At 35.5% G+C, this 24,320-nt stretch overlaps 1 protein-coding gene across 10 annotated transcripts in view; it reads left to right on the top strand.

Moving 5' to 3' along the window:
- Positions 1-24,320, top strand: part of LOC135212043 (myb-like protein X) — a 92,072-nt gene that overhangs the window by 31,980 nt on the left and 35,772 nt on the right. For 2 of the 10 annotated variants that reach the window (XM_064245356.1, XM_064245357.1), the window contains exon 2: positions 22,604-23,006. The exons of 7 other annotated variants lie outside the window; for them this stretch is intronic. In XM_064245356.1, coding sequence (XP_064101426.1) covers positions 22,984-23,006 — 23 coding nt within the window. In that variant the 5' untranslated portion in view covers positions 22,604-22,983. Of the gene's footprint in view, positions 1-22,343; positions 22,367-22,603; positions 23,007-24,320 lie in introns of those variants that run through there. One more of the 10 variants, XM_064245358.1, reaches the window with a different exon arrangement.

Genomic DNA, 24,320 nt, shown 5'->3' with positions numbered 1-24,320 from the left:
AATGACTCACACTCTTAGACTGCTCAAGGTAGCTTGTACGCTACAGAAACTGTTATATAATAAAAATTAAGTTTAACAGAATCGACAAAGCAACGGAATCGCGCACCAAAGGCACATTAAACATACAGCAATGACAGAAACAAATGCTTTCCGAGAATGAGTAAACTCTGCAATTCACGACGGTCAAGTAGATGATCTTCTGAGTACGCAGGTAACCCGATTAAAACACCTGCGGCAACCGGAACTAACATCGGGGTCATATATACTTAAGTGTCGTGATTGCATTTAAAAATAATAATAATAATAATAATAATAATAATAATAATAATTACATCTTCAGTTGCACAAGAAGGAAACCTATAATATGGAATTTCTTCAAACAAAAGCTTCCTAAATAAGCCAATGGTTTAAAGAGCAAGCCTTTCCTTCTATTAAATGAATCATTAATCTTCATTATCACCCAGGTAACAGCAGGAGTCGCGGGTTTTCACTGAATATTAAGGTACTATAAGGCAATGGTAAACGAAAAAAACCATAAGGGCCTTGAATAGGGCAAAATGTGAAGTCAAGTCAGTCTCAGGCAAATAAATCATTATGACATTTGTTAGTACGCTACACTATCCATAAGGCTAAAATATACTTTTTGTAAGTTACCTTTTAAAAAACCTTCGTCTCATTAACCTGTCTTTATCTATCAGCGGTGATGATGAAGATTTGGTCAATAATCCACTGGGAGTTTCTGCAAGTCATTAAAACCTACGATGGCTTGGATAATTACTAACGAGGCACTACTGAAGCATGCGGTCAAGTTTCCTACGCCTTCCAATCACAATAACACACGATAAAAAGTTGTGTGGAATATTACAAACCTTTTCTTTCTACACCAACAGTTTCAATTCTAAAACTTATATAAAGTTCATAAAGTACAAATTCCCGTTTCCTTGTACACAAATACTTTTGCCTTCCTTGACATCAGTCCTTGGAAGATTCGAGTTATATGATAGCCACAGTTCCTGGGCACAGTAAAGTGCTCATATACAAAACTTTTCCTAAGATATTTCCTTTGTGAGTGATCGTCTTTACTGATACAAATTGGTTGAGAAGATTCATGCATGTTTCAAATGACACAAAACCAGTCCTCTACAGCTGTATTCCTTTCTTTAGATAATTTCCTTCACAACTTCACAAGTGCAGTTTATCTTCCAGTACCAATTTCCTTTATTCGTATCTGTACTGTTCTAGTAACCCTACTAACTACACATTTAATGAATACTGGTCGTCCAACAATGAAATAGCTTCATCTAAACAGCCAAAATTATAACACCCAATGAACTGAGGATCTGAAGTCATCTGCAGGTGATAACAAAATTCTTTGACCCCCCCCTGACAAATTTCAGTAGATTGACACAAACAGGTCAATACTGTAAGGACTCAGGACATATTTTCCACTGCTAAGTCTATCTTGCTACTCCTTCATTTCCTAATATTCCCAGTCTAACTGGTCCATGAGGATTTTCCATCCATGGAGATTGGAGACATTTAATGGTTTTGCATAAGCCAATGAAAGGACAAAGTTCTAATCCTTCCAATGATTATTAATGTGACTTGTACTGTATAATATTGTTATTATTCAAACTTGATTCATCGCCTGAATTTTTAAGTACTTCATATCAAAGTCTCCTTCCAGATCACCAGAAAGGCTTCTGCTTATCAATCACTTAAGAATCTTCCTTTCCTAAATGCCTAGTAAATATTAGTCATTTTCCATGCATACACTTGGACAACCTTCATGTTATGTATATCTTAATATCTCCAAGGCTTTTGACATCCAGGAAGGAGGTTCCGTTAGTCACTCTTCCTAATTATGGCTTTCCTCCTCTCTGGAAACTCCACTTTTTATTTATCATTTCATATTAGTTATTATTATCAATTGTGAAACACTGGTTTTTCCCAACTGCCATGGCGTTCTAAATTTCTAAATGGTTCTGTACCTTCACTCGCATTTCTTCCTGAGCATACTCGTGCAAGTGATGAAGTCATCTCTTACTTTTGCCATCTACCATTCCTCTTCTGCTAGTTTGCTCTCAACCTCAAATGTTTATTTCTACATCGATTAACTGGAATCTCATGTGCATATCTGGATGGAGACAACACATTATCAAATCAATGACCCCAAAGACTCAGTTACCGCTTCGTCTCCTCTCCTATTCAGTTCTTTTAAATAAAAAAGGTTATTTAAACTTCTTTACACTGTCAACCTACGTTTACGAAAAATATGCTGAAGGTTCAAAATGCCAAATCTGCGTCTAGAATATTAAGTCTTTAGTTTCCATGGTCCATTTTACCGAGCCGTGAGTTTAAGGCTTATAAACAACTTGCACTAAAATTTTGTGTACTATGTCTTTTGTGTCCCTCTTAAAAATGAAACGCATGTAATCTATCAAATGACTGATCAGTTGTCCTGCCCTCTCGCTTCTTTAGATCCTGACTCCCTTCACTTCAATTAGCCTTGTACTAACCACCAGAAAACTCCTCCCAATGGTGTGCATAAGATGGCAACCCTCGATTAGTACTGTTATGGAAGCTTCTTACCCTCAACTGCAACACTATCATTCTATTCGGGTTGGACGTTAGACTTTTCTGCTTTCCTGTTAATATTCAACCTTTCAGAGGCTAGACCTATCACCATCTCTAAGTGCAGGCCCAAATTCTGTTCCTGTTCCCCCATTGCTTTTCTGTGCTTCATCTGTTTTCTTTGGCTATAAGGGAGAAATTTACAAATGTTACATCCCAAGTTTGCTGTTTTAGCGGAGTTCATATGGTAATCTTGACATTTTTCATCTTCCATATCATATGCACAATTTGTGAGGCATACATATTATTTTTCCAGAGATCCCTTTTACCAACCAGTGTAGCAAATTTCCTATTTAAGTCTGTATCTTACCATCATTCACCCTGATGCTTGTAACCGAATGTAGTTCAGCTCAATAAGTCATAATACTAGCGTTGGTCGAAGAGTAGCATTACCCCTACGAGTGAGCTGTTTGACTTTGAGCCTGTTATTTTTTCTCCTAAATTTCGAAAGGAGAAAACAATGTGCCTGAATGACGAATGAAACGTAAGGACATTTTCAATTGTTACTGTTCAGCGCGTCCTGTGAGTTATTAAGACGCTGAGAGGATCCAAAAGGAAATGTCACCGTTTGATATTTAGCAATCAAGGGTGATAGAGAGGGAGAAATACAGTTTACAACGTTATAATTATACTCTGTTTTTTTTTCATCTGTCCATCCGCCTGTGGTGGTTTTGTATGGTAACACTGCATCCCGGGCTTTAGATAGTTACGCTATGTGTAAGTTTTAGGTAAATAAAAGGATATCTGGGTGTACATTTGCAACCGAAAAGTGTTTTAATAATTTACTGTATGCGAATTACACCGTTAATATTCGAAATAGGATATTATTATAATCGTTGAATGTAAGCTGAATGTAACTATCTAAAGGCCGGGACGCAGTGTTACCATACAAAAACACCACAGGCGGATGGACAGATGAGAAAAAAAACAGAGTATAGTTAGTTGGGAGAACGAATGGAAGCGAACGGGATGATCATGGAGTGATGACAGAATGACTAAAGAGCCAGCCAAAAGGCAAGTGAAGCATGGAGGCAGCAGGGGTCAAAAGTTTCACATAGTAGTTTAATTGTTGAGCCCCTATTACAACCAACAATTTTAAGACACCTATTAAGGAAAAATTGTCAACAGATTCCTGAGGTGTACAACATGACTAGAAAAATCCTAGGAAGGATATTTAAGTCCAGAAAACCAGTGTATATAAACCTGAGGATGAAGGAACAGACTGTTCAAAAGAAGAGAATGGGCAGTTTCCTTTATTCTAATCCACGTTCTTTCCATCAGAGTAATAAGACTAACCAAGGGCTCTATTATTTCACTCACCATTTAAAGATTTCTTTCCAAGCTAGCAGTTCTAGTTACTCTCGCATCTCTTTTCTTTAAATGTATTAGTTTTGGCACACTAATACTGTAAGTTTGACCTTGTTACCCACTTTGAGTTAAAACATACAATGACCCATTCAACTTTCCAAGTTCGTTCGTCAGTGAGTGTTGGAAAGTTTTAGACAAACTACTATTTTTGTTTAAGACACGAAGCTGATACCTGTTTTTAATCCTTTGATATTTTCCTAATAGTTCTAATAGCATTAACGCCATAATCAAAGATATCAGTACAAAGGACTCTCGGCAAGAACTAACACGGCAGTAACCTGACAAAAGGTACATGTACATAATACGGACTCAACCAATGTACATGTAAGGAAATGCATGATCATTCATTTCCTTTTAGGGTTTCTTATCTATAAATCAAATGACAAACAGACGAACCTGTACTCACAAACCTGCTTCTCATTTACTGTTCACTCATAAGAAATAAATAATGGTAGCTTACAATCGCCTACATTTCATGCTTTCTGTTTTTGAAGTGCAAAAGATGTCATCACCTTTAGGGTACTATTGATGCGCTAGGAGAACCTTCTCTCCTTTAACCTTTGGGGTTTAGATTTTCCGGCAGACTTTAAAGTTTTACTTTAACTGCATTTAGTTCAGTTCAGTGCTTCTTCCTATATAATTGGCTTATGAGTTCTCTCTCATTATCACTTATAATAATTACGTATATTACCCGTTGTTATTTTTGGTAAGAGTAAATCGTGCCGTTACCGTGACATACTGAATCCAAATTATTATTTCCTGATTTAACGGGAATAAAAACATCTGACAACAGTATGCAGTGTGTCTGTTTACTGGCACACATCCGCTGAGATTAGCAGGAAAGTGGTTATTCAAAAGATGAAAGATATCAGTGGAAGAGGGGAGGGTAGTATGATTTTTCTCTCTCAGGCTAAGGTGACAGCTATCTTTAATGTTTCTTTAGACAGATGTAAGCTCTAAAACTGTGTTACATATCTAATAGTGAATTAATTACACTAATTGCTTGAAGAAGTTGTCACGTCCGTGCTCACAAACTCACAAGCCGATTTTTTCACCCTACCCCTTTTCCCGCTTAAAGCGGGTGCCACCAAATGATGTCAGCATTCTAGTTCTCGGCAAATCTTTTTAGAATAAGACTGTTAGTGCCAGGCCCTTATTAACCTCGTGTATCAGGTACTGACTTCACTGCATAGGTTCAAATAAGCATAAGAATTTTATTGGAGTGAGCCCATCAGCCAATGGCCAGTAATCGAACCTGTGTACCTCGCTTGATAGACGACAAAAGCTACTGAATACAGCTAATAAACATATCAACAGTCAAAATATAAAATATAGCGACCGATATGAAAGTAACTACCCTTTAACAGCATGACAAACGAGGAATCGAAGTTAATAATAGCAATAAGCCTGATTCCAGAGTTGCTTCCTCTAAGGCTTCTTAGTAATTTGATGGACTGTGTTCTGGGAACTTTTAAAGCTTCATTACGATTTTATCAATTATTCCAGAGTGGGTGGGTACATTGCGTAACTCAAGGCCAATATGTCAAGCTTAAGAACCAAGGGCAACATTATTCGCTCGATGGAGATGGTGTGTCATTTGAATAGCGCGACTACACCAGCACAACGTGAACACTTCTAGGCAACTGATGCTCGCATAATGAATTTCCTCCCTGACGTTAAGGTCACAGAGTGCGTGTAGCACAGCAAAGCAAGGCAAGACATTTATCTTCCTATCTGACGCTTTCACATGTAACACTCTTGAGATTCTTGCAATAATTACAACAACGAACAAGGCCATGTACAAGTACCCTCCACAAAGGTACCTATGCCTTTTGATTTTTAAATTTAGGAGAGAGAAATTCCCTTTAAGGGGTTTTTTCAGGTGAATTATGACTTTAAAGTGATATTAAGTTTCCACGCCAGGGGTATACGAAGGGCATACACATGGAACACGGAGTCAAAATTAAATATCGTACTGTTTTACACTTTGTTCGTTTCTATTCCCCATAACTTTATCCACACAATCCAGAACAGAAAACTTGAGTGTCGAATCAACGTCTTTCTAAATTAGCATAAACTATATACTCCCAAATTCTAACTGCTCGCTACCATTCTTCTGGACAGATATCTCTCTCTCTCTCTCTCTCTCTCTCTCTCTCTCTCTCTCTCTCTCTCTCTCTCTATCTACATATATATATATATATCTATATATATATATATAGTATATATTTAAATATATATATATATATATATATATATATATATATAGATATAAAGATAAATATATATATAGAAAATATAGTATATATATATATATAATATATATGGTGTGTGTGTGTGTGGGGTGTATACATATATTATTTATTTATGGATTATCAAATTCCCTAACTTTCGTGATTCAGTTAGAAATATTTGGTAAGTAATTGTATTGTATTGAGACGTTGTATGGATTCGCCATATCGTGTAATATGTAGGTATTGAATAGGTATTAATATGGTAAGATATGTATATATATAATAATATATATATATTATATACTATATATATAGATGTTGTGTGTGTTGTGTGTGGGTGTGTGTGTTCGTGTGTGTGTGTATATACATACATACATACATACATACATATATATATATATATATATATATATATATATACATACATACATTATATATATATATATATATATATAGTATATATATATATTGAGCTTAATTTGCAAGTGATTGCAAACATGCTTATTCGATCTAACGCCATTTATCCTTTCATTAAAATCATCTTCGCAAAAATGCATACATAAATACTATACACGTATGCATATGAATTTTTGCATCACACTGACATATTTTATACACACTATTTTGCTACAAAATTCTTCAGATTTACTGTACTTTTTTTAACCTTCGAGGATAAAGTTCTGAATGAGAACAAATTTACTGTATTTAATATATATATGTGTGTATATATGTGTACATAAATATATGCGCGTGTGTGTAAGTGGTATATATACGTGTTGTATCCCTAAACCTAACGAAATGTGGATGCCTAGGCCGAAACAAAACAAAGGACCGATACACAACTGGATAGATTAATACCTCACATTGCATGAGAATCACGGAGGTGACCAATAAGTTCCCTTTTGTGCGATGATCAGAGAACCTACAAGAGTAATTGCATGATAAAAGAGGCAAACGTCTAGTAAAGAAAATCCCATCCGAAAAGTGGTTCCCGCAGTAGTCGTTCATGACGGTCCGGCTGGCTGGTTACTGAGGAGGGAAAGAATGCAACAAATGCACTTCATCTAACAACAAAGCAAGTGTCTCTGGGAAGCACCACTTAATTCTTAATCAGGTTGAAGGGGTAAAATGAACTTTGTTGCTTGTGCAGTCTTCTTTCTCTAAATTACCTTATGTAGACGCTAATATGTACTTTTGATATGTTGAATACAGCTGCGGTAATCTTGAGCACTCTGTGAACAGTACGTATTACTGATCGTGGGTTGTCGTTAATAATGATTACTTCAAGTTTCTGTTCATCCCCCTCTGTTAAGAGTACAACAACTAGAGTGAAGCCTGGGAAACAATGCCTTGACTTTGACCGTTCTTCTCGAGAATTCCCAAGTAATGATTACCATCATTTCTCTCCTGACTTTTTTCTAAACATCTGCCTATGCAATTCCATAGATTATAATAATAATAAATTCAAATAATAATAATAATAATAATAATAATAATAATAATAATAATAATAATAATAATAACAGCAGTTTTAACTGGTCAATCCAGTCGTTCATATTCACATCCCAACGGCGAAATTCTCAGATTTGTACGTCGTTTCCTTTAAAATGTAACTTGCCGATGAATCAATTTCGTGAATAATTCAACAGGTCGCTTATTTAAAATACATGCGTAGCAACACTTAAGAGGGAAGTCCATTAACATATTTTCCTTTTGGTCTCCACAGCATTTAAAACATGATGCACACTTACCGAAGGCATAACGAAATTGATTTAATCCACTTCCTGAATAATTTAACCGATGTCGCTTTAAAATGAAATCATCAATAAATAGAACTCCAATAACAAAATATTCTTTCAGACTCCTCACTACAGGAAAACATTAACAAGCATATGATATATATATATATATATATATATTATATATATATATATATATTATATATATATATATTATATATACATACGCGCACGCATTACATACCATTACCACTACACTTAAACAGTTTAATCAAAGAAATAAATATACCTAAGCAAGATGCCAAAACAGAATCGTTTTTCCGCCCTTACGTTGTAATGCGAATATGCAGTAGGAGCACTATACTATAATATTTTGAAAGGCCTCTCTATGGTAAGCTTTTCATGGCACAATTACATATACATACATACATACAATATATACATAATATATATGTTAAGTAGTATGTCCAATACTTAATGTTATATATTTTTTAACTTCAACCCATAATTTCCGGGCCCTTATGTCTGCTACTGTATATATATATATATATATATATATATATATATATATAATATATATATATATATATATATATATATATATATATATATATTACTGCAATAATGTGCAACCAAAACTTACACCAACTGTCACATTCCAGCCGTAAAAAGAAAAAAAAATAAACAGCCAGACAGAAATAACACACTCGTATCTTAGGGCCATCTTTACACCAAACACGTCACTCTCCCGCCTAAACCATCTAACGGACTGTCTACTTCCATCAAAGACATTTTATATATCACCGACAATAACAACCATTCCCCGCCCGCATGCACACAAATACACACAAACACTGACTTTATCAATTGACTTTGTCAATTTCATAGAGTTTTTTCTAGGTTCATGCATGCCTCACTCAGCGTTTTCTCTTTATTTTCAAACTTCTCACGTAGCAGTCTCATCATATCCACTTGATCCCTTAGTCTTTGTCCTAACTAAAATTCACACCTTCCTTTTCCCTTATCAATCTTCTATGACAAATCTTCCGTTCCCAATCAAAATCCTAATATACACCTTCGGTGGTAAAGAAAAAAAGTCATATCGATGATATAATGCTAATAATCTCGTCTGCCATCTTTACCTTTATACACAAAAAAGAAATAGTTGTTAAGCCCCATTCCTTCAGAACATTTTTCTCATCCTGACACAACTTTCATACCCTGATCAGCAACTCAAAAACATTTTTATCACTGTATCGCAGCATCACACTTGTGGCCCCATCAACTCCTATTTTAATTCATCTCTTTACATGATGAACAGTCGCTAGAACGAACATTCCGGAACTTACACCCAAAGTCCTCCCACTCTTGCATCATTCAGCTCTGCCTCTCTTACTTCCATAATCGAAAGATCTTCTGAATATTCTCTTTATCAATTCTAGACCTGTATTCTCTTCAGGTAACATCTCTCAATTTGCATTTTTATTTCTCCGGTCCATTTGCTCAACAGCTTTGCCCTCTATATACTTCATAATCAAACAACTGCACAATCTCCTTTAAGGTCTTTGCTCATCTTTCCACCAACAGTCCCCCCCCCCCCCCCCCCCCCCCACCCCCCCCTTTTTTTTTTTTTTTTTTTTTTTTTTTTTTTTCTTTAACCCATATTCGCGACAACCTTATCCATCCACAACGATTCCTACACACAATCTCTTTACTTAGAATTGTACCTCCGATCTAATATTATGTACTCACGCCTACACGAAATACTCATATTTCCCTAAAGAATCACGAGTGATCCTACGCATTCTTCACCTATCCACACTTCCCCAGTATAGAATTCACCTCCAAGCAATTAACTGTCCATTAGAAAAAGTTCATAAAATCGGTCACCAACATCAACATGGGCTCATAAAAGTGCTATGAACAGAAAAGTAATAACCGACATGATCATTAGAGTTAATGACTGAATTACGTAGTTATTGTCTGCTGTAAAAATAACTATCACTACACAGATATGATCACCCTCCAAATCTTATCTTTTCATCAGTGTTTGTGTATATCATTGCCAATTCTGTCAGTAGTAAAAGTTGAATACTGTAAAAATTAAGTATATCTCAGTTTTACCAGACCACTGAGCTGATTAACAGCTCTCCTAGGCTGGCCCGAAGGATTAGATATTTTTACGTGGCTAGGAACCAATTGGTCACCTAGCAACGGGACCTACAGCTTATTGTGGGATCCGAACCACACTATATCGAGAAATGAATTTCTATCACCAGAAATAAATTCCTCTGATTCCGCGTTGGCCGAGCGGGGAATCGAACCTCGTACCACCGGATTGGCAGCCGAGTGCGAAAAACACTGGTCCACCGTGGAACTGATTAGTGTAAGGAAAGTGAGGAAAATTGTAGAGCTGTCTGATGGAGTAGTATATCTTTAAAAGATGATCAAGATTTTTTAAATGAAAGAATGCTGAAAACATTAAGCACCCTGTTCTTAATTATATTTTCCAGTTACTTGAACCGATCATTATACATCTATACATACATCCCACCATACGGATACGTTACTCCCATGACATACACACACATTATATACATATATATATGAGAGAGAGAGAGAGAGAGAGAGAGAGAGAGAGAGAGAGAGAGAGAGAGAGAGAGAGAGATGGCAGTAAGAGCTGATCCCTATATTCCTTACCCAGCTGGAAGTAATGGTGAGTTCGAGTGGGGTTTTTTATATTATTTTTTTTCTATATCCAAATCTGGATTCAATACAGTGGAAGCATCATTAAAAATGTCATGAAATCGATAGGTCAAAAGAGTGCAATACGCAAGAGCTTACTATTTAATTGCATACTAATTATATGGATTAAGAAGAAGAGCTCTGAATATGGTGGAGAAGCCGATAACTGCAGAAGGTACAATACCAACTAAGTGAGGAGAGAAGCAGCAAATCCAGACTGAAGTTGCAAAAATGAATGGCAAAATGTCAATACGAGTGTAAGCACAAGAGAGTATATGTGGGTACATGGCAGCCAGAAAGATGTTGGAAAAACTTAATTCATTTCGTTAACTGTTACTAAGACATATGAGAAGGTAAATCACCTAGTAGAGAAGCAAGGATGATGACAATGATTGCAAATGGTTTGAAAGGCAGGTGTGTCAATACCGGAATAAGTAGGAATGAATGGAGTCATGAGCCAACTCTCCTTAATGGAAACATGCAAACATGTATTTACATAATCTGGCACAGTATTTTCTTGTATTTTCTTCTACTTCTAAAGCACATGTGTCATCTATAACACACTGGCAAAACTTCCAATATCTCCTGCACTTCTGTGAGTCATCAAAGCTGTAGTTTTCATAGTAGAAACTGCTATTGAATATCTAGTAAAAATTCACACGTCCAGCAACAATCTTTTGTTTTGCTATCTATTCATCATGAGTTACCCGGCCTTTCGATCACATTAAAAGAAGTAAAGAGTATGCACCCATTACTGAAAACTGCACGTATGCAAGGCAGCAGTGGACATTCTGAAAACAAAAGTGCATCCCATTTCCCATAGTAATTGGGAAAATGAAATACGAATAAAAGCAGCACAGACATTAATAAACCAAACCGATTTCGAGTATTGAAAATATTAACATAAACTATTTAATAACAAAATCTGAGAGGCCAAGTACCTCACAACTCAATGATTTCAAATGGCGAAACTTCAAGTCACACAACTTTGCTCTTTTCCCCTGTGCCCATTTCTTTAGGCCGCGCTCTCAAAATATACATAAACATTTGAGTAAATAAAAAAAAAAAAGGATGAGGGAGGGAATTTTCCTTCTGGCTTCTCACTACGGAAGGGCTTCCCTTTGGCTTTCAGTTCTACTTGCACCATTCACAGCGGCTTTTTTTGTTTTCTTTTCTTTTCTTTATTTCGTACCAGCTATCAATATCTTGTTCACATAATAGACAGGCACAAGATTTAAATAGGTAAGATTGCCTAAAGCATCGAAAATTTATTAGCGGAAATAGTTTGTGACTTTCATTTCACCAATCGAAGCGCCCGCTCGCAAACACGCGTAAATAATTATAACCTTTATTGCAAAACAACTGTTATCCACTTTTTAGAGGCAACATCTAACAGAAAAAGTTGCTTTGAATAAAATCGATGAAAATCAGATCAACAACGAAGATAGGAAAATATGTATGACGTACGACTCAGTGTGTAGTGTGTGTAATATATATATGTGTGTGTATGTATGTATGTATTGACATATTAAATGTAATTATTATATATATTATATATATAATAATTATATATATATATATATATATTAAAATATACAACATATAAGTATATTATATTTATATATAAAAATATAAATATTATATAAAAGTTTATCGTTGCTGGCAATTAAATGAGCAAATACGCTCTAACCCTGAAGCAGACTGAACAAGCATCAAAATGCAAAGATATTCAAGAACAAAGCATTACTGATAATGCCATGGCAAAAACCTTTTTTCCTGCTAGTAAGTCAGTGCCACAGCTTACCCACTGCAGGCTTCAAGAATACTTTCATAGCTCTCCCGAATGGCAATATAGTTACAATTTAAAACCACATTGTTCCCGTAATTCGTAAATATACTAAAACCATCAAACCATAACTGGCATTCAGAGCTGCCTATGAAATTATTCTTGAAGTCTGCAGTGGGTAGGCTACAGCGAAGACTCACTAACAGGAAAAAGTTTTTGCCGTGGCATTTGATTTGATTTATGCCTGCTAAAACTGGCGTCACAACTTCTAGGTTATTGACCCCGTAATAAAATTTAATAAGTAACTAAAAAGATAAATATATAAATTTAAAAAGGGTTTCATACAGTTAATATCTAAAAATATAGGCTATCTATTCGTTAATACAACACTATAAACAAACTTCAGCATTCCCCTCTCGATCCTGCCGCAGTATAACTTCGCAGAATTTCATAGTTTCATAATACTTACAAATGTTTTAATCAATATGGCATGACTTGTGCTGTAATTCAAAGGAGTCAGGATGTTTCCACCAGATTAGGATTATTTAGAATAAATAACCGAAAACAATCTATAGGAAATTAAGTTACTAATTTAGAAAATATGTTGCAATGTGAGTATAACCGAATGATCTTCAAATGAAATGCAGTCTCGATGACATAAACCTTTTCATTCATGGCTACACACTATCCAAGAGATATTATGCCTGTTTAAGGGGAACACGATACACGAAGAATGACCTTGCCACTTTAAATTGCTTGTGCAAATTACGAACATGCAACTGCCATCTACACTGAGAGAGAGAGAGAGAGAGAGAGAGAGAGAGAGAGAGAGAGAGAGAGAGAGAGAGAGAGAATCTTATCTGAAGTCATATATAAATATAATCGTAGATAAAAAAAAAAAAAAAAAAAAAAAAAAAGCTACGTTAGGGGATGCATTTTTGTAACGAAGTATATTATAATTTTCTTTTACAAACAATAATAAAAGACTTATGTGTATATATATATATATATATATATATATATATATATATATATATATATATATATATATATATATATATATATATATATATATATATATATATATATATAGTGTGTGTGTGTGTTGGCTAGTATGGAGTACATGGCCAACAAAGACAGAAGAAATAAAAGGAGAGCGAGATCCTCTGGCTCTATTCTATAGTATTTTTCAAGCGAACTTCACACAGTGAAACAGAAGATTACAAAGATGACTTGGTTTTACAAACATCTAAATTTAGAATTAAAATGAGGTTACATAACCATTTTACACAAAGCTCATTACTTTTGAGGTAGGTCTTCAGGTGAAGAACAGTTGTCCAAAATTATCTCACTAACTGGATAAACCAAGGAGGGGTAAGAATATTATACCGAATTACAGGCCCCCCCTTTTTTTAACATCTTTGGAAGAATCATCCACTCCTTTCACCAGCCATTCTTTCCTTGTTATCAAGCCACCTTAACCACTGATCCATCATTCCACCTATGCCAACCCTTTTGCCAATTAGACACTCTCTTATAATTTTAATTCTCACACTGCTCACTATATAGTGCGAACAGTTCCACTCCACAGCTTCAACCATTCTTTCTAGTTCATTCCAACATTGACACTTCAGTTCCAGAGAAGATTTGGTCTAACAATCCCTTTTTACATTCCACTATGACTTCCATACCCGCTGTAACCTTTGGTCACCTAAGTTGTGACTTTCCTCTTCTCTCATCCTATCATCACCTGTTGAACTTACTCCTAGATCCTTATTAGAGTCAACTACAACTGTTCCTACATTCTTACACCATCATTTGCCACCTCTCCTTAGATTCCGTCATTTTCCTTGATAAGCCTGAATCATCTGCTATCATAGACCGTTCCACTCGCCCTTCATGCCTCATTATTTTCAAACTAATAAAGAGCCATGTTTCAGACTCGCTTCAACATCAAACTGGTCACGCTTCCATGTTATTTAAATACATGTTTTGCTTCCATCATCAAAAGTTTGATTCACTCCAGAACTTAGCTTCTATGCCATACTTCATCTCCCCCATTGCCTGCGCGTGTATTTTTATTATAAGTTTTCCGTTTCTCTATGTAAACCGCATTCAACTTTTTAACCATTATTTTCCAGCTTCTCACATATAATTTTGGATGAATACTTGATCTGTAACCCCTGTTCTTTGTTTTAACCTACAGCGTTCTTCCTTCCCCCCTAAAAAGTCCGTGTGTCATTTGTTGCACATTTTCAGATAAACAGAGAAAAGTTATTCCCCTGGAATCCTTACAGTGGCCCCTGTCATACTTACTGTTAAGCAGTGGAATTATTGTTTCTCTCAACTGTTCGTTCAGAGCCTTTCCCTCAACCAAACAAATCTAACTTGTATGGTTTGTCTTATAGTTCTTTTAACTCTTTTCTGTGTACTCCTGAATGGAAAAGGACGAATTGAATGGTCTCAGTACTACAAAATGTAAAAATATTGTTTTCCGACACCTTAACGGTTTAGTATAGCTAACAAGGGAAAGTACCATTAATTGAAGGCTAGGTTTATACACACTGTAATTCAATTCGTCCTTTTCCACTTAGGAGTACACAGAAAAGAGTTAAAAGAATTATAAGACAAACCATACAAGTTAGATTTGTTTGGATGAGGGAAAGGCTCTGAACGAACAGCTGAGAGAAACAATAATTCCACTGCTTAACAGGAAGTATGACAGGAGCCACTCACTGTAAGGATTCCAGGGGAATAACTTTTCTCTGGTTACCTGAGAATGTGCAACAAGTGACACAGGGACTTTTTTTTTGGGGGGGGAGGGGGGACGCTGTAGGTTTAAACAAAGAACCGGGGTTACAGATCAAGTATTCATCCAAAATTATGTGAGATGCTGTAAGATAATGGTTAAAAAGTTGAATGTGGTTTACATAGAGAAACGGAAAACTTATAATAAAAATACACGCCCAGGCAATGGGGAGATGAAGTATGGCATAGAAGCTAAGTTCTGGAGTGAATCAAACTTTTGATGATGGAAGCAAAACATGTATTTAAATAACATGGAAGCGTGACCAGTTTGATGTTGAAGCGAGTCTGAAACATGGCTCTTTATTAATTTGAAAATAATGAGTCATGAAGGGCGAGTGGAACAATCTATGATAGCAGATGATACAGATCTATCAAGGAAAGTGATGGAAACTAAGGAAAGGTGGCAGATGATCTTCTCTGGAACTGAGGTGTCAATGTTTGAATGAACTAGAAAGAATGGTTGAAGCTGTGGAGGGGAACTGTTCACACTATATAGTAAGCAGTGTGAGAATTAAAATTATGGGAAATGTGGAGGGTCTAATTGGCAAAAGGCATGGCACAGGTGGAAAGATGGATCAGTGGTTAAGGTGGTTTGGTAACAATGAAAGTTGACTGGTGAAAGAAATGGATGATCCTCAGAAGTTACAAAGAATGAAGAGATTAAAACCTAGAAAGTGCTAATTTGATTGGACAGCAGATGTATTGGAAAGGAAGGGCCTCAATGGCTAAAAACCTTGAAAGTGTATACAAAATTAGGGCGAATGGTGCGGTTTACGAGATCTCAACCTTACACAAGTGAAAAGTTTCTGCAAAAGGGATTCATCCACAATTCAACAGCTACAGATGAGGCAATAACTAGTTTGTTCATTTTTAGCTGGAGCCACCCCTTGATATGGGAAGTTTGCCTGTAATATATATATAATATATATATATATATACATATAATTCAGTTGTATTATGCATAATTATTCGCAACTATTATAAATAAGTTTCATATACATACGCACTGCACAGGAGCGCACAGAAAACATTTCCTCATCTCAATCCATCAACAAACACCGGTATGCGAAACTAGAAACCACGATTACATCGAAGTTCGTCCAACCCATAATACTCATTCAATCTTTCGATCGACCACAAACACAACACCGATATCCTATAATGACATCTAATACGTAATGCCTCAATAGATTTCTTATGAGATGACGTTAGCAACCTTGAGCACAGACTGAAAACTCAGAGTTCAAGTTGTCATCAATCGTTGCAGAGCCAGGAGACAGTAAATGACAGCCTCCAATAGAAAAAGTACATATACCTCTCATTAATATTATGGAAATAACTGGTATTTCCACACCATACCACTATTATCTGTCCGTCCGTAACCAGATCTCGGTAATACTGTACATATTTTATTGCTAATCAAACCTCTCTCCTTATACATGAAAACATACGAAAGACTGTTGTAATAACAATAATATTGCCATTAAACTTAAGAACAAAAAGCTTGGTGTCACATTCTAAAACCTCATTCCAATTTCTTATATACCATCACATACAGTACATTCCTGCTTTGGGAGCTGTTTAGAACAAAGTTGTCAGTTTGTGAAACAGATTTTAGGAGTCTACTTACTTCATCCGAAAAACCAAATTAATTTCCGCTTTTCACACATGAGAAGCAAACACCCATATGTAGTTACACCCAAGGCGTATCTGCCTTGGCCAGGATTCGAACTTGGATACCGATACAGACTGCTATTTAGGTTCTGTACTTAGAGTCAATATCGACCTATCTCCACCAGGACAGCTGATTGGCAAGTTCGTTATGCTCGGCTAATTATGAATATTTGCCACATATACTCAGTTTCTTTTGCCTTTACGAATATTAAACCACAAAAATTAGTTTATATCGAATCCACAACTACTTGTCAATGACTTAACCCATTAAAAAGTTTATCTGTCCTGGCCAAGATTCAAGCCTGTCCCTTTAATTTAGAAACAAAGATGGTCGACTTCGGCCATTCAGCTATTAAGTGATATAAGTGCGTATCGACTGTGCTGTACATATTCCTGTCGATTTGCGGTTCAGTACTTGGAGTTGATATCATCCCACCTTCATCACGACACTAAATAGCTAATTATGGATTTCTGCCATTCAGAGAAAGCCTTTTTTTTTAAATATAGTATACATCTGCAGATATCAGATAACAAATATTTGTTACAAACCTGCCAATAGCTATCATGGTGGAGCAGGTTGATATTCCTATCGAGCACATACCCTGAAATTGACAAAGCACGTACCGCGGAGTCGATAAAAACTGAAAACCCTCTTGATAGCCAAATGGTTAAAGTTCATTTTTATCACTGAATATGAAACGAAGGCACCCAGATACGAATCTTGGCCTGGGCAGATGCACTTATCAATTATACTTCCCCTTTGAAGTCTTTTAAAGTGAATTCGATATTAAATTATGTTTCTCTTATTGTTTGTGAATGAAAACAAAATCCAAGCCTGTGTGACAAAAATTAATTCGTTTTATCACAGTGCAGATGGATTGTTATTGTTTCCAAGTACAGAACCTGAATTCGACAGAAATATGTGCAGCAGTCGACATCAATTTATATCTCTCTTGACACCAGACTGTTCAAACGCTGTGGTTCGATATCTCTAATTTTTGCAATTGTGTAAAAGTCGTGTTACGAAAAAAAATTACGCATAATATATATCTACCTATACATATATGCATACATACGCACACATTATATATATATATATATATAAATATATATATAAATAATATATATATATATATATAATATATATATATAGTATATATATAAATATATATATATATCATATATATATATATATATATATATATAAAAATATATATCATTTATGTATAACTGACTCACGAAAGTTTGGAACGCAATGAATACATAAATAAAGGAGAAGCCACAAAGGAAAGTGAAACAATGGAGACGCTACGAGACCTTTCGACTCAAACGTCCCTTACTTAGCAGACTCCAAGTCTGCTGAGTAAAGAACTTTTGAGTCGAAAGATCTCTTAGCTACTCCATTGTTTCACTTTCCATCGTGGCTTCTACCTTTATTTATATATCATATATATACAAATGACGGTCAGACTATGCATGTGGATTTTATATGGGATGGTTTTTAGTCGGGTAGCGTTTTGATCCGGATATCCGGCCATGCTAACTCTTTATTATTATTCGTGAGGAAAAAAGAAAACATACATTATTCTGATAAGAGATTTTCTCGAGGATTCCAAATACGCTCTTACTTTTTTTCTACGAGGAAAATAACGATGGTATTACGGTTCAAACAATACCAGCCCACTGTTGCCTGCCGCCAGGCGCTAGTTGGGGTGTGTGTGTGTTTGTGTATATATATGTGTGTGTGTGTGTGTGTGTGTGTGTGTGTGTGTGAAACGTGCTATTGCAGATATGAATGAAAAGTTTCAAGATTTGCTCTGGATTTCTCAGTGGTATGAACGCCATGTTTCTTGGCAGTATGGATGAAAACTGGTGATGGCAATGAATAACCATCTAATCTAAATTAATAGTAGGTCAACTATTCTGATCAATGCAGAACTCCAGCACACTGTAATTTAAAACCATATCAGGTACAACAATAACCGCAAAACAAGAAAACTTAATGACGGCAATTATACATAAAAAAGCAACTCGCCATCTACTGATGAAGTGTTTACTTCAAGAAAATGAAAACCAAAAAAAATAACTAATGTTATCAAAAGGTAGGGCGACATATGCAAAGCTGCAAAGGGTTTGAGAGCAAAACTTGTACTGCCTAACCAAACCTGCTTCATGTGCAGCAGTAACTGATAAGTAATATAATAATGAAGTTAAATATCCCATGATAAAGGTTCAATTTAATATGCAAAACGTTATATGTAAGTAAAACTTTAAAAGAGATAATCACTGCCTTGTTCTTACAATGCAACTGCACAACAGACCTACGCAAATCTTGGTAAATAACGATCAGTTTTTCAGACTGTAATCAAATAACTTCAGAACAAAGACAAAAATTAAATATAAAAGATCCGTGTGTTCAAAACTAAAACCGTTTTTCTGTCATATTGAAGATGTAATACATAGGTCCATCTACTACTTCTCACATCCCTGTTTTTAAAGGAAAAAGCAACGATTGCTACTTTGCCACCGAATCTATTTACTTTTGTTCCAATAGCTGTTACAGCCCTAACCTAATAGAGGCTATACTAAATATACAATGGAACTACCTTCTAATATATATGAGATTGGTAAAGTAACAAACTCAGGAATCAGGAATAATAACAAGTCGAAAATTTAAGTTAACATACAATTTAACAAACCATAAAACATGAAAATTAACAAACATCACAGGAGACAGATATGACAGGTTTTTTATAAGGCCCTTCTAGAACAGTTCCTTTGGTTTTACAGAGTCTTAAGGGCTTGAAGCGAAACCTCCTCCTGCTGGCTGAGAAAACATAATATCCCCAGTACTATCTATGATAAGAGGAAGACTTTTTGCCACCTATAGATTTACTTGGTGTGATGTATGGCCCCATTATTGCAATGGGCTTACAGTGGCCTCTTGAGATTTGTTGTCATGTGGTTGACTGAGCTTATATTGAACGGTTTGCAGGGCTAATTTGAACATTTAAATTCATAAATCACTAAGGTTCTAGACTCCTTGAGTACCCTTGGGGTGCTGCAGTACTTCATCACCAAGGGTAGCTATTATATAGGTTCGGTGACTCCCAAAGGTGCTTTTGACGTCTAAAGGTTTTATAACTTTAAATGTTTAGTAAAAGCATGAAAGCCCATTGACAAGCTACAAATGGAACAAGACAACCTTAAGAAGGCGACTACAAGCCCATCACAATAATATGACCATATTTCAACATGTTAGAAGTACATGACAAAAAGCCGCCTTTGAAGAACCTTACCTGAGATACTGAGGTTGTAAACGAAAAGTATAACAATGGTGGCTGGTATTTGTGGTTGCAGAAAGCATCTCAATACAACAGACCCCTTTTAGCCATTCTAGCCAAAGGAGTTGTCATGAAAGAAAATCTCCCAGACCTATTTCTAGTGAAGCTCCTTTAATTTTTTCTGATTTGGGAATTTTCATTTTTCACATTCTTTTTTCTAATATTTAATCATTTTATTGTATTCACTTATATACCAGAGTACAGTTCCACTGTAAATTTAGTATTACCTGATGACAGCCATCAGTCAAATAGTGAAACAGCTGTAGGCACAGAGTAAATAAATGAAGCAACAAAGAATTTTTTTTTCTTTTCCTTCATAAGTCAAATCTAGAACAAGATGAAGCGTTACCACAACCAACGAAAAACTTGAATGAAGAGCCTGTTCCCTGAAGATAAAAAGGATAGTTATCCATTCTCTTCCCTGGAATGCCAAAACTACAACTAAACTAACTGAAACAATCACTAAGACAGTAAATAAAACCGAATACCACACTGAATTAAAGTGTTTCTGCAACTGCCCTGGTTTTCCAAACTTTGTCATTACCAGTGGAAAAGCAACTGAAATGATAATAATAATAATAAAAAACGACCATATTCGTACCCCTTCGTGTATCCATGACCAACAGCCGATAAAATTTCTGTGCTTTTAAAAATGCACTTTAATGTCGTTTATCATTACAGTTCAAGCGAATCATCCAACCAACTTATAAATCCTTTAGAATGTTAATAAACGTGTAACTGATATCTTTATGCATGTATATATATTAAGACATGAAAATTTTGATACTATTACCCATAAAACTTTCCATCGTAACAGCAAGATGAAAGTCTTCAAAGCTTACAAATATCCATAGAAAAAATACATACATTAAATACCGAATAATGAAAAAACCAAAAGGATAACTCGTCCCTGATCACGAGAGTATACGCCTTTTACCCCTACGTATTATTAGATATCACACGTAAATACCCCCTACTGAGTTCACTGATGCGGATAATTCTTATGTAGGAAATGCCAATGATCAAAACAACCATTGCAAATTAGTCTCAGCCTATAAAAATATCAATATATAAATCTATATTAAAAAAAATAGGAGAGTGTAAATTTAGGAACTCTAAAAGTCAGACATTTTCGTTGCCTATAATAATTCATTAGCTTTAATGATGAATCTGCTAATACCGCTAATACCAGATCAGCATACAATGACAAGTTCCGGGGCCGGAAAAACCTATCAACAGGAGGGAACTATTTCATGATACTAATTTTTTTTTTTTTTTTTTTTTTTTTTTTACTGAAATGTTTTATGTGACATTCAATGCATTCTTAATTCCATTCTGCAGGGGATGATCGTCACTTACACACATTCAGACAGTTTTTTCGCTTAAAGAACAATTAACGCATATTACCTAACATTTAGAAAAAGAAAATCACTGAAGCTACGGAAAATATTAAACTCAAGTCAATCATTAATAATTACTTTAAGCACGAGAAAAAAACACTTGCACAATATCATGCTTTCTTACAAACGCCCACGCATTTACATAAACACATAAAATATATATTATCATCATTTGTGTAAATATATATCATCTACGTACGCACGTGTGTGTGTGTGTGTGTGTGTGTGTGTGTGGCGCGCGCGCTCACATAAACACAGGATACTCATTCTTAACAATTTACGAAATTTAAAAAAAAATGAAGCATACAAAATTAACGAGAAATGAACACACGCCTACAAGCAGATGAAGTAAGCCACAACGCAATTAAACAAGCGTATAAAACACATCTTTAACACCATACAACACAAGCAAAACTCTTGCTTCCGGTCAGCCCAAATTCATAGGAAATGTCAACAAGTCATTTCCTCGGGTGACAACCAAAGCCAAGGACAAAGGAAGATTTAACTGGGGTATTTTTTGTTTAGCATTTTCTAGTCTTCCCGTACCTACTGTGAAGTTAAGAGCTCCTTGGATCTGTACAACAATGGCCGTGCCTGTAAAATAATGACTACATGTGGTCCCCGCTATGAAAAGGTATAGTGTTGACGAGAAAATGGCATGGCATAGCCGCGTAAGGTAATTCATGTTCATTACATCACCTGATACAATAACGAAAAGGTAAGACTTCTACAGTCTTCTATCTTACTGAAAACAACAGGTAAGTATTTGTCTTTATCCCTCCTGCTGATAAGAACTGATAGCATTTACTATCGCTTGAGAAGTCATGTAAAAGTGAATCATTGCTAATTGAACAGTTTCCACTCTTTTCAGTAAAACATGCATATATAGCATTTCTGTAACATATCTTATGAAAATCTCGACCATTTTTATAATCGCCTCGACCAGAAAAAACCATAACGACTATACGTGAATTGCACTTGAAACACTGTGGAATATCACTAATAGAAACCGAATACAACGAATAAAATGTTGACTGCGAAAAAATATTCAACCATACTGGATTTGTGCCGTCGACGGAAAAACATAGTAAACAGCTGCGCCTCATAGGAAACCAATAGTGTGATGTGACCTACTGATAAATACTGGCAACTCACAAGTAGACAGAACGCAGGATATTTCAGAAAAAGCCAAGATAAAATTAAAGGATGGGCTGCAATACAAAGTGAAGGAAAACAGGTCAAACATCGGAAATGAAGACTAAGAAACTTGACACGTAAGTTTTAGCCATAAGAGATATTGAGAATCTAGGTTTGAGCTTAGCGATGGTGTTCAAGAAACTATAACTAATATTGTTATTTCAGTATTTTCAGGATTATCAAGATATATGATGAACATTATGTTGTTATTATTAGCCTTAAGAGCATGTAAGAAAGATGATTTTAAATCGGTACAACGCGTCCGTCTCCTTTCTACATTGATCAGGTAAACAACAACTGCAGATTGATACAATCAGGCTTTCAACCACAGAGTCTCATACACACCTTTAGTCATGATCTGACACAGGATTCAAATACACATTTATGCTAAAATTTTGCAAACCTATTTTGTGAAGGCTTTTCAATGTAATAAGACACAAGTAGTGACATATCCACAATGGACATTCTTTTGTTTCCACTAACCTGTAAGGCCCCGGTCTAACTTGATTCTGTTGACAATTCACCATTCTAAACAGACCCTCTAATATAACGCTCAAATCATCATCTGGTATTTAAACATCCGCAATCTCTCGCAGTCGAACTCTCTGGTGATAATACGTTTTATAGAAGATATCCAAGAAGAGTAAAAACAAAAATTTTCACTCAGAAATTCAGTGATGGATATATGTAAAGTGGAACCACATCCTTAACCCAAAGCTAAGCTCGAGTTTATATGTAACATTTGTCTTACCCTCACTCTTACATAGTTCTCTCTGCTCCATTAGCAGGAAAAAGGAGCATCAGTGAACAGCGTGTATGTAGAATGAGTACTACGAATGCTAATCTCTTCAATGAAGGACTTAGTAAATGCGAGTTCGAAGACAAAAGTAATAGAGCAGATGATGCAAAACCTTGCCAAGTTATTGTCCATCCCTCTTGAAATTTTTAATCTAAGTATTATCGCTGTATCCTAATGGATTCTGATATAAAACAAAAAAAATCAACACCAAATCTGTTAAAGATATAGTAGAATGAAAAAATTGTGATAAAAAAAAAATCCTTAGCACTGACAATACGACAACCGAAAGCAAAGGTAGACAATCTTGGACAAAGTATCAGTGTCACTATGCACCAGACTTCCACTTTGGGCGGACGATCGGCTTATGGATCTGACATAATTATAGGGCCCAAAAACAAATGAATGCAAACAGCCACTCCATCTTTTCGTTGTGGTTTTTTTTAAACCTTCTCTTACATTTTTACTTAACCTCTTTGTACATTTGGTCATTCATATAATGAGTCAACTGTTTCCTCTGCAAGTTATTTTCCTCCTTCAATCCCGAATGTCAACGTAGAGAAAGAACTAAAACTCTTGGAAGTTTACTCTTACG

Source organism: Macrobrachium nipponense, chromosome 40 (assembly GCF_015104395.2).
Source record: "Macrobrachium nipponense isolate FS-2020 chromosome 40, ASM1510439v2, whole genome shotgun sequence".
In the NCBI taxonomy this organism is placed as follows: domain Eukaryota; kingdom Metazoa; phylum Arthropoda; class Malacostraca; order Decapoda; family Palaemonidae; genus Macrobrachium; species Macrobrachium nipponense.
The sequence above is the reverse complement of the archived record's forward strand: the minus strand, read 5'-3'. Positions and strand labels throughout refer to the sequence as shown.